This window comes from Trachurus trachurus (assembly GCF_905171665.1).
Source record: "Trachurus trachurus genome assembly, chromosome: 9".
In the NCBI taxonomy this organism is placed as follows: Eukaryota; Metazoa; Chordata; class Actinopteri; order Carangiformes; family Carangidae; genus Trachurus; species Trachurus trachurus.
This window is the reverse complement of record NC_139895.1, coordinates 20084784-20096605: the sequence shown is the minus strand read 5'-3', so window position 1 is coordinate 20096605 and position 11822 is coordinate 20084784. Positions and strand designations below refer to the sequence as shown.

The 11822-nt window shown below is 42.3% G+C and overlaps 1 protein-coding gene across 1 annotated transcript; it reads left to right on the top strand.

The window, feature by feature from the left end:
* Positions 1-457: 457 nt before the first annotated feature.
* On the top strand, positions 458-11073 carry LOC310991299 (mothers against decapentaplegic homolog 4). The gene is made up of 10 exons (XM_083978946.1): positions 458-722; positions 2581-2961; positions 5354-5528; positions 5906-6160; positions 6306-6413; positions 6536-6586; positions 6720-6903; positions 7098-7266; positions 7477-7615; positions 7950-11073. Exons 2-10 carry the CDS (start codon positions 2722-2724, stop codon positions 8159-8161), a joined length of 1533 nt encoding a protein of 510 aa, XP_083835072.1. The 5' UTR covers positions 458-722; positions 2581-2721; the 3' UTR covers positions 8162-11073.
* Positions 11074-11822: the final 749 nt, after the last annotated feature.

The following is an 11822-nucleotide window of genomic DNA, read 5'->3' as shown; positions in this document are numbered from 1 at the left end:
GTGTTCTATGATGAATGGTCACACTTGATGATATGAGTGTGTGTGTGTGTGTGTGTGTGTGTGTGTGTGTGTGTGTGTGTGTGTGTGTGTGTGTGTGTGTGTGTGTGTGTTAAACTTTTGTTCTTGTTGTTTTTTTCAGTTAGGGTTTTACCTGGTTATATAAAGGGTTAGGGAGATATTTGCTTCATTTCGCCTGCCAACAGTGCAAAGAGTTGACTTCTATCTTTAACTTGAGAAGCCTGAAAAGAAAACAGAAATTAGAAGGTTTTTGTTTGTTTGAAAACATCCTTACATCTGATTAGATGACAAATTAAATATGAGCATAGTGAAACAGAGATCACAAAATGTCTTTAAAATCAAGATTAGGCCTACTATTTAGTCATATTAGTATGTAGTCATGACCTGTAGGCTATGAACGTTTTACAACTCAACTCGTGTTACGCATGCGCAACGCACCGTTGAAGGAAACGGTGAGAAGTGAGTGAAGTGGGTCGAGACTTCACATGAAATCTGAGATTTCACTCTGGCTTTGTCCGCGCTTCACTTCTGGGGATGTACGACTGGCTGAGTGTTTCTAGATCAGTGTAACACAACGAGCTGGAGCGATATATCCGAGCATAGTCACCACGGTACGGAGGACCTGCACAGCCCCACCGCTGGCACATCAACTTGGAGCAGAGGCAGGGCTTTCTCTCGCTAGCTGCCACACCAGCTAACTCCAGGTAGCGTAAAGTGCTGCTAGCAATTTGCATGGGTTTAATTAGTCTGCCATTTAAAACTTTGTAGCGGCTGCTTACCAGTGTTTTTCACGGTTGCACGAAGTTGTTTTGCTGCTACTTACAAAAGAAAGTGATTGAGTCATTCTCGTGCTGCGGAACTGGCCATAATAAACAAACAACCTGCTACTTACAGTAACGTTAGCATGCTATGTTAGCAGGTTTGCTATCAACAGTCATCGGTGCTAGCTGATGTTTTTAGTAGCAGGTAGCTAACCAGTCTGGGGTCAAGTCGGCAGCTAGCACACTGGGTGTTTCCGCTGGGGCTCTTCAAAATAAAAGTCAGATCAAGCGGTGATGCAGTTCAATTACCGGTAAATGCAAAGATGCTTCAAAATACATTGTAGGTATGTAAAAGGTTAATGTAGGGCTGGCATTATCATGTGTATTTAGTAACTGATTGATCAGCCTGTTAACCTGTTTAATGTTTCATTTCCTTGACACGCCTTGTTCCTCCAGATACCAATCAAAACCTCAATATTCAGTTCATTACCATGCATGACAGAGTAATGAATCTAATGAAATTTTTAAATATTTCGTGGTTTTCCCCCAAAAATGACTGCAATTTTTAAACTAGTTATCAAAAGTAGCCATCATTTAATTTTCTAATTGTCAGCAGTTGAGTTGAAAATTGAAAAGAAGATTATTACACAGAGCTAGGCTATTTGTAGGACTGAACTTCAATAGAGAATAGAAATGCCAGTGTTGCCAAAGACTGTTACCCTAGGTTTACCGAAAAAACAGCCTATTTGTACTTGTGTCTGATAATTGGTTGAAGATGACATTTCCTGTTTCATTGTCCACTGTATAACAATGCAAAAACCTGTGTTTATTTTGGTAGTCAATGGGTGTATGTTGAGCTGGCTACTTTAGAAGGAGTTTTTTTTTTTTTTTTTTCATCATTTTATAAAACTTCATTAAGGAAATTGATGACTCTGAAATGCTTTGTAAATCTGTTGACGTTTGTTCTACCTTTAACAAACGTCCCTTTAATTTTGAAGGGAATAACTGCTCACTTCCGGTTAGTTTTCCTCCTTTGCGGTAACTTGGTGTGTTTTCCTGAACCGACGGCAGACAGAGCGGTGCCGCTAGCAAGGGAGGGAGAGGCGACAACTTCGACTGTATTTTTTGCTCCCGTACAACCAGCCCCGTGTTTTTCTAAACTCCTCAGAAAATGCATAAAATATTGCTCCTTTGTGTCAGCATGCCGTTGGTAAGCTACTGTTTTCATAACACATCCACCAACTCCGTTAAAACGTTACAGGTTGTGGTTCATGCCCTCAGACTCATAACAATGCTGGCTGAAATACAGTACTCTGACTTAGGTTAAAGTACTACACCACAGTATTTCACCACAAATAAAAGCCCTGCATTTAAAAGTATACCTTTGAACCGGTATGTTTGTACATAAAGTATTGAGGGTGAAAGTACTTTGTGCTGAAAATGGCCCATGTGTGGGTATTGTTGTTATTATCATCATTATAACTCTTGCTTTAATGTGTGAGTAACGTTTTACTGTTGAATTTTATCAATAATTACTTGTCAACTGGGATTAATTACACCTCAGTAACGAGTTTAGATACACCTATCCACAGTGTATAATATCTCATAGGAGCTCTGTAATAAATACTTAAATCCATGTAGGGTCCATCCATTAGGATGTAATAGTGAGTTCATAAATATGTTGGTGTTGATTCAAGTGCGCGGTCCTACATTTTTGGTTGTTAACAGAACATCAAAAAGACAACAACAATACCTTTCTAAAACCATTTCATCTAAAACACATGTTATCTTTTCCTTTTAGGTGCTGAGTGGTTTGTGATCACACGTGAATTGCTTTTTATCGACGTCGTGGGAAACCATCTCTACTCCTGCTTCCTGATGATGTGAAACTGTCAGCGACCTACATATTCTCAGAAAAGTGCAGCTAGAGACACATATCAAGATGTCCATCACCAGCACACCTACCAGCAACGACGCTTGCCTGAGCATCGTGCACAGCCTGATGTGTCACAGACAGGGCGGTGAGAGCGAGACCTTTGCCAAGCGGGCCATCGAGAGCCTAGTGAAAAAGCTGAAAGAGAAAAAGGACGAGCTGGACTCCCTCATCACAGCTATCACCACCAACGGCGCCCATCCCAGCAAGTGTGTGACCATTCAGAGGACGCTTGACGGGAGGCTGCAGGTAGGACAATCCTGATCTGTGTGGACCATTCGTACAACACACACTGATGCATTAGTATTGGTCAGTTTGAAAAGATGAGATGAGTAAAGCATCTGTTTATGCTTTGAGATTATTTTTTAGTTTCTCACCCATGAGAAACTGCACATTCAATTGCTTATCAGTTAAGTTTAAAGGGATAGTTCACCCAAAATTCAAATTTCACTCATTATCTACTCACTCTCATGTCGACTAAGGGCTGGGAGAAGTTTCAGAGTCCTCCGTGCCTTCTCTGAGTTACAGCGGGGCTCCGTGCAGCACTGCATGTCCATATGACGGTTGCGAACGGACCCCACTTTTCTTCGTCCAAAAAGACACAACAAAAACCATCCAAATACCTCCACACAGCTCGTCTGTAATGTCCGCTTTGTATTGAAGCACCAACATGAGAAATTGTCCTGAAAAAAATTAAATAAGTATATATTTTAAGCTTGTTTGCAGCGGAAGCTCCTCTTCCTGGTCTGTCCAAATCTCGCGAGATTTGCGCTGACGTCATGCGATTACTGACGCCGGCGCAAATCTCGCGAGATTACAGATGAGGTGAGGGTGAGTAGATACTGAGTGAAATTTGAATTTTAGGTGAACTATCCCTTTAATTCGAATAATAACATTATGCACCATTTAGGCTCATTGGACTTCTATTTGTGTCATGAATTAAGAAATAGCCAATTCAACATAACATCCAAGCCTGCAACTAATATACCTAACCAATATCTGCATATTTTAAGGGGAACTATGCAAGTCTTGTCACTTTTCTGCTGTTTTGCTAACCCTCCTCCTGGCCATGTGCATTTGTTTACAATGAAGCCAGCAAAAAATCACTCAATAGAGTGGTACGGTTTATATCATATACGATGTTACGACGTGTATATTTGTGAAGTCTTATCTGTCATACACAAGAGATTACGGGTTACGTCCCGCGTTTGTGTTGCGGTGCTGCAGAGACGAGAGCTGAGACACCAGGGCGGCGGCGCTGATTTTGCAAAAATTTGTTTTCAGCCAAGAGGTGCTATGTGGAAGGCAGAGAGCCTCCCTCGTAAAAAGTAACGTGTCATTTCTTCAACCATCACAATTACTCCAAAGCTGTTTAATTAAAGCAGATATCAGTGGAATGTTTTTGTTAATATAAGTCCTAAATAGTCCTATTTTCCGTCAGCAATCACTTACATGAAGTATTTCAGCCTAAACACGAGTCTCTCCGTCACTCTGCTCTGCTGTAACCCGAGGAGAAAATTTTCCTTGTGGGATACAAGTGTTATCCAATGAGGAGAGAGAACGGCATGAAGGGCTGTGTGTGCAGCCAAGGGATGCGCGTGAATGTGGTGACGTAGCACGAGGACCAATTGATGCCTGACAAGGGCGGGGGCTGCTAACTCATGGTGCGTTCAAAGAAACTCGTACTTTGTGTTTTTCCTTCCTGTGAAGTCATACCAGTTTGATCTGGTACGAGTTCACGGGTCGGAAGTTACGAGTGGCCGTTATAGGGAACTTTCACAGACAACAGGATGGTAAAAACACGAGCTACGGGTTACCTGGAACGCTACCAAGTCGTAGTTGTGACTTGAAGCTGTAACTTACGGTTTCAAAAGCCTGCCTTGAACGCAGCATTAGCCGAAACGGCCGTGAAGCTGATATCTGCTTTAAGGTAAAATTGTAGCATAATTAAGATAAAAATCTTGCATAGTTCCTCTTTAATCACATGCGCATTGTTTTCCCCTAGAGCCCACAGAGCCTAGATTTATCAAAACAACAGTCCAAAACAGCAAGATTTACAATTTACTATCACATATAGACAGTCTTATATCACAAAAACTAACTTTATTAAGTTAAAGCAGAAGTAAGCGATCCGGTCGTTTTGGCTAACTTCTGGTCAGCCGATGGAGTTAGCAGTCCCCGCCCTCGTCCCTACATCACCACATTCACGCGCATCCCTTGGCTGCACACACAGAGAGGACCGCCCCTTTATGCCGTTCTCTCTCCTCATTGGATAAAGGTTGTAGGATACAAGGAAAGTTTTCTCCTCGGCTTACAGCAGAGCAGAGTGACTGACAGACCCGTGTTTCAGACCAAACACTCTATATAAGTGATTGCTGTCGGAAGATATAACTATTTAAGACTTATATTAACACAAACATTCCGCTTACTTCTGCTTTAAAGGAAAGACCATTTGAGCCATGTTAAAAAGTAGTTAGACCAGTTCATCTCTGGTCTTGTTGGAATATGTTGTTCTCCACAATGGTGGAAAACTCTCTGTCTCCCAGTAATTGCCTTAACACCACGTTTGACCTCAGCCGTAAGGACAGCGAGTGAGTTAATTTTATTTAGCTGTGTCTGTTTCTCTGTGTTGTTTTTCCAGGTGGCAGGACGTAAAGGGTTCCCTCATGTAATCTATGCCCGGCTGTGGCGTTGGCCTGACCTGCATAAGAATGAACTGAAGCACGTCAAATACTGCCAGTTTGCCTTTGACCTCAAGTGTGACAGTGTGTGCGTCAATCCCTATCACTATGAGAGAGTGGTGTCTCCGGGAATAGGTGAGAAAGAGGACAAGGTTTTCACTTTACGTTTTTAAAATCTATTGAAATGTAGAAGATCAATAACAGGATCCGAAGAACCCACAGAAACTAAACACAGCTATAAAAACTCTCAAGATACAGCGTAAGAGTTTCAGTTCTCTTCATCATCGTGTGCTGAAGAGAACTGAGAACAAAATCTGCTTTGACAGAAAGGAAACTGATGTAACGGTAAACACTGTTTTTAGCAAGTCGTCAGCAACACAGCTTTCAGTTTGTTGTAAGTTATACAGCTATTGTGAAGTTACAGTGACCTCAGTCTGAATTACTCTTTTTTTTTTTACTTTCACTGTGCAGATGAAATGTTTGGACACTTTATCCTCTTTGTTGACCCACAGATTTATCAGGACTGACCCTGACCAGTTCTGTACCAAGCACAGGTCTGATGGTTAAGGATGAGTACGATTTTGACGGACAGCAGAGTCTGCCCTCCATCGAGGGAGGTCACTCCATCCAGACCATCCAGCACCCCCCATCCGGCAGCCGCCCGGTCCCCTCTGAACCATTCGCCACACCAAACCTACTTCCACCCGCTGAGGCTTCCACCTCCGCCTCAACGTCATCCTTCCCTGCCATTGCTACGGGATCCGGCAGTAAGATACACTTAGGAAATGTCTTTATGTCTGTGTCGTTTACCCACACAGGAAGTGTCTGTAATTTATTGTGAAAGACTCAGTCTCAGTCTTGTGACTTGCTGCTGTGAGTTTTGCACACTGACCTCTGTTGATTTCTCCACAGGTGCCAGCTCCACCTGGTCCAGGAACAGCAGTTTCACCCCCAACATACCCCACCACACCAACGGTCACCTACAGCACCATCCTCCTATGCCCCATCCACCACATTACTGTAAGTCCACTCTGTTACCACAGCTGAAGGCTCATCCCCAATAACAAAAAAAAAGAAAGAAAAATCACCTACATATTTGTTTGCACTGTGGATGACAGCTACCATTACTCTGTTTCTCTCAGGGCCGGTTCATAATGAGCTCGCCTTTCAGCCTCCGATATCCAACCACCCAGGTAAGAACACACAACCGACTGGTGACCCAAACCCTGGACACAGTTTTCAGGCCTGCTATATTACAAATCCTGTGAATGCATTTACAAAAATCACTGCTGCTCATTTTCTTTCATTTCTTCCCTCTTGTTTCAGCTCCCGACTACTGGTGCTCCATTGCCTATTTTGAAATGGACGTTCAAGTTGGGGAGACATTTAAAGTGCCCTCTTCTTGCCCCATTGTGACGGTGGACGGCTACGTAGACCCATCAGGAGGAGACAGGTTCTGTCTGGGCCAGCTCAGTAACGTACATCGCACTGAGGCGATCGAGAGAGCAAGGTAGGTGCCAACGCACATCGCGTAGTAACACTTGCATATTAACAGAGAGAGCTGAACCGCAAAATCGGCTCAGAAGAATCACACAACACAACTTGTCTGTGTCTCTGATTACAGGACAGGAGAGGATGTGACTGTGTCTACTGTTATCACTTCAACTTTCCTGTTTTTCTTTTATTCCTAACTTCTTCTCCCAGGCTTCACATTGGTAAAGGGGTCCAGCTGGAGTGTAAAGGCGAGGGAGACGTGTGGGTGCGATGTCTCAGTGACCACGCAGTGTTTGTCCAGAGTTACTACCTGGACAGGGAGGCGGGCCGAGCCCCCGGAGACGCTGTTCACAAAATCTACCCGAGTGCTTACATCAAGGTAAGGATGTGGGTTTCACTTGTACATATACAAATACACAGTCAGTGTGTGTATATTAATAGGATCAGTCATGCGCATACACCCTGACAGAGCCCTGCTCTTGCTGAGCTCCTCTCTGAGAGGCAGCGTGTGGTGGTATCTATGTTTCTCCTGTGCAGGGAGCTAATTGCTGCTGAATGTATAGGGTTAAAATCTCTTGTCTCCCGCCAGGTGTTCGACCTTCGCCAGTGCCACAGACAGATGCAGCAGCAGGCTGCCACAGCTCAGGCAGCAGCAGCAGCCCAAGCAGCCGCTGTAGCTGGAAACATACCAGGACCTGGATCAGTGGGCGGGATCGCTCCAGCTATTAGTAAGACACTGTAGCTTCAAATTCAGATATTCACAGATAAGAGACAACAGGATGAGAGTCAGCGCCCCAAGCTTGATACAAACCTTTTCTTTGAGTGAGCAGTGGCTGTTTACTTACTGACAAAGAGAGCAGCAGACAGACGGTCAACCTAATTTGCATTGACTGAGATATTTAACAAACATGCTCTGATAAAACAAATCTGCTATTGCAACAATTCGTAAGGTTAATAACGGCTGGCTACATGTTGCTGAACTCAACAAACAGCTGCTGTAGAGTTTGTCACGCATATGCAGCAGCAGCACACTGACCTGACTGTGGTCCACTCTCTTCTCAGGTCTGTCAGCAGCTGCTGGTATCGGGGTAGACGACCTCCGGAGGCTGTGTATCCTCAGGATGAGCTTTGTGAAGGGCTGGGGGCCCGACTATCCCCGTCAGAGCATCAAGGAAACCCCATGCTGGATCGAGATCCACCTCCACAGAGCTCTACAGTTACTGGACGAGGTTCTGCACACGATGCCTATAGCAGACCCACAACCTCTGGACTGAGATGGTTGTACCTGCAGCAACACACTGTGGCGGTGGATCGTCTTCCTTGGGGAACTGTCTTGGGTGGAGAATTCAGCTGTGGCACTGAAGCTGTCCCACATGAGAAAATACTGTCAGGTGTGTTTGAGGCACCTTCGTGCACTGTGGTCCCAGCTTTTGCCTTTTAATAACAGTAAATCCAGCAACACTAAAACCATAGATTAAAGATAATGATTGTCTATCTATATTTTTGATAGATGGCTTTGACTTGTGATGACTGGAAACGGTGAACTGTAGGACTAGAAAAAGATGTCACAAGTAACCACAAATATAAAGCACCACAACACGCACATAGATGACCTGCAGACCTCATAAAACTGGAATGTACACTGATACTTCTGATACTTCACAGCTTCCCAGAGTCCACAATCACCAACTACTGATAGGCATCAGATCCACTGAACAATACAAGAGCGTCTAAGTGCTGCTGCAGCAGCAGGATGAGCTGCTGTACAGTGTGTCTCTCATATCCAGTGTGTGGGCACCAGAGTACTGCCGGTTTTCTGTTTGTCAGGCTTCTTTGCTTTTACACTTGAGAGGATGAGCGAGTTCAGCCGACTGTCAGGCTGGATAGAAAGGCAGCAGCTCTGAACTGCGAGGATAACTGCTGCACGTCATGCTGATCGTTGCCGGTAAACAGTGTTGGGGACCACCCAGCTGGACTCTGAGCCTCTGAACTGAAACAGGTCAAGTCGTAGGGAAGGTTGCAGGTCTGTGCCTGGTGGGTGTCCATTAACAAAATATTTTATTTTACCCCCCCCCACACCACCGCTCTCTATTGCACTTGGTTGAGAATGTTCTTATCTACATGTCATAGCCACAGTAAAGCAGATTTTTGGGGTTGTTATCATGACATCATGACACAGTAACTCTCTTTACTGACTCACTGTGTTTTTATCATTACTCACTCGTAAAAAAAACACAAGTGAGAGCAAGATGCTCATGTAAGTGATCATTTATCACTGATCTATTTCCACCATGTGTTTCAGGTACGGTTACTGTTTTGGAAAACACCCTCTTTTATGCTGCCACAAGAAATTAATCTCATCTGCCTCCTGTGCATTCCCTACTGCCTTTTCTTACTTTTCCTGTCGAGGGCAGAAAAGAGAAAAGCAGCGAAGGGGAAGACAGTTGGTCTGACATGACTTCACAGGGTTCATCAATGTTTTGGCAAAACCAAAAACCTTGAACTTTGAAATCAAGTTAGAGCTTAAGTTAGTGTGTTCATGAGAGTGAGTCCAATAACCAGTTGGATTTTTGCCCCAGTGATGTTAATACAAAGGTTTCTTTAATGAATCATGGCCATTATTTCTCTTCCTAATTATTTCAGTTTTATTGGATTTTATCTTCAAGCACGCACACACAGACTCCACACACTAGTTGAGAATCATTGTACTTGACTTGCAGCCCACTTCTGTATTATTTGACCCAGGTCTTGTGTATGAATAGTTTACTGACAAAGATGAGAGCATTTAAGACGGTTTCCAATCAATATCAATATATTTTCTTGTTTTTATTTTTGTTACTTTTATTAATTACATTTTTAGCACTTTACTTTTTCTTGATTTTAATTAAATAACACTAATTTTTTTAGGTGGTTGATATGAATAATAAGGGAGTGAATAGGTTGGTGTATATTATACGTAGGATTGTGAGCAGAGGCAACATTGTGATGCATTTGTTTTGAAAACGTCTGTAACACTAAGCCACCTTTTGAAAAAACAGTTATTGCCCTTTCTCTCTATAGACATTTACACACGTGTAGGGATTCTTTTGGCTCTTCTGAGTTAACTTCTTGATTTGCAGTTGTTTTTTTCCTCTTTTTAATCCATGTAAATAACTTTCTTTTTGAAGTGCATGTCAATGTTAGCATGATTTTTATTGTAAAATATACCTTTTTATTCCTAACCCTTACTTGAAATGGAGTACTTCCCTTTCCCTGGATTACACTGGGATTACACACTCTGTCTCCTGAGACCTAAGACAAATGCAGAAACTTCACAGTTACTAGTGTGCATCCTCTTTAAAAATAAAATGAGTACAAAGCATGATATTTCTCTCACTGGTGTTTTAACAGGTGATGGTGGCGGGATGCACAGAAATAATTTGATTTCAGCATGAGTGCCCTCCTCTGGTTCCTCGCTGCATGTGATAACCTCTGTTACACTGTTTTTTTTTGCATTGATTTAGGAACAGGGATTTAATTTAATCTCATGTTGAGATTTGCAAACATCTGCTTGTGCCTAATACATACAGTGTGTTCTTTTTTGACCATCTTGCAACATAGCTACTAGACAAGGTTGTTTCCTTTAATCAATTTGTGTTTTTGTCCCTATACAGGTGTGTTATTTTTTGGTCTTATGCAGTTTTGGTGAGACAGATGAAATGTCAATATACTAATTAGATTTGTTCAAGGTTGAATTGAAATTTGAGGTCTTTTTTTATCAAAGGAAATTATCCATTTCCGTATCCAACTGACCAAGCAAAACTATGCAGAGGGTCACTTTATCCCAGCTTTGATTGATATTCTTATTATTTCACTATAATTTGAAAAGCGCTGTTAAACAGTTTTGTTCTACATCAGGGATTAAAAATGAAACATCAGGATTTATTCCCATGTGATATGCATCAGATTGATTTAAAGACAGGAAACAGAATATTTTCTGATGATATGTTACTGAAAGAGCCGGTGCTGAGTCCTGTCTGGAGAAATAACCTGTTATGTGTGCTCTTAGGTGGACAGATGTTTTTATATAATGTGCTGTTATTATAGGAGCCTAAAGACACAGCTCGAATGAGTTGATGTTGACTACTATGACAGATTGCAGATATACATTTTACCTGTATTTCTTATGTGAGAGTCTATAATTAAACATGGCCTGATATTCTGTATGTGGTGTTCATTTCCTCAACAGGGTGACATGTTTGCAAGGATGAAATACGTCAAACAGATGTGGGTTTTGTTTCAGGTGTATCTACTAATAATGGCAGCATTCCATTTTAGAACACAAGCATTAAAATGAGTTCCGTCCAGTCGTCTCACCAGCTACAGTAGCTCATAAACCTGTCCATAAACCTGATTTTCTTCTGCTTACCTGGTTTATTAATACATGTACAATATAATGTTTTGGTTTCATCAGCTTTGCTGTAAACTGTGAGAATGTCATATAAGTGTCAGTGAATTTATGAATGCAGGTCTTATTGTCTTAACTGGGTTTATTCTATGACCAGTATATCTGTGAAGCAGGTGTTAAATTCCAATCTGCGGTATTAAAAAGTCTTTATCTTAATCCGTTGAGTGCTGCAGAGCCTCACATGTTGCTGCTGGCTCATTTGAATAGTTTACTGGAAACTGAACCATCAATCTATGCTTCCTGCTATGACATGTTTAAATGTCTGCAGTGGAAATGCTCCATAGGAATAATACATGCTCACACTGGTCTGACAAGAGGTCTAATCACCTGCGTGGGCGGTTGCATGTCATCCATCTGAGCTGTCTTTGCCTTGATGCTTTTCGCTGCACAGTGAGGCCCTAACATCCCCCAGTGTTAATAATATCACAGGTATTTTTGGCTATATTCCCATCAAGTAGCAAAAGTCAAGGTGCTCATTTTCCAGAAAA

Excerpts from the sequence above, each read along its gene's own strand:
- LOC310991299 (XM_083978946.1), top strand. The coding sequence starts at position 2,722 with ATGTCCATCACCAGCACACCTACCAGCAACGACGCTTGCCTGAGCATC. Across the intron at positions 5,529-5,905 it reads AGTGGTGTCTCCGGGAATAG|ATTTATCAGGACTGACCCTG; the intron begins GTGAGAAAGAGG and ends GTTGACCCACAG. Across the intron at positions 6,904-7,097 it reads GAGGCGATCGAGAGAGCAAG|GCTTCACATTGGTAAAGGGG; the intron begins GTAGGTGCCAAC and ends TTCTTCTCCCAG.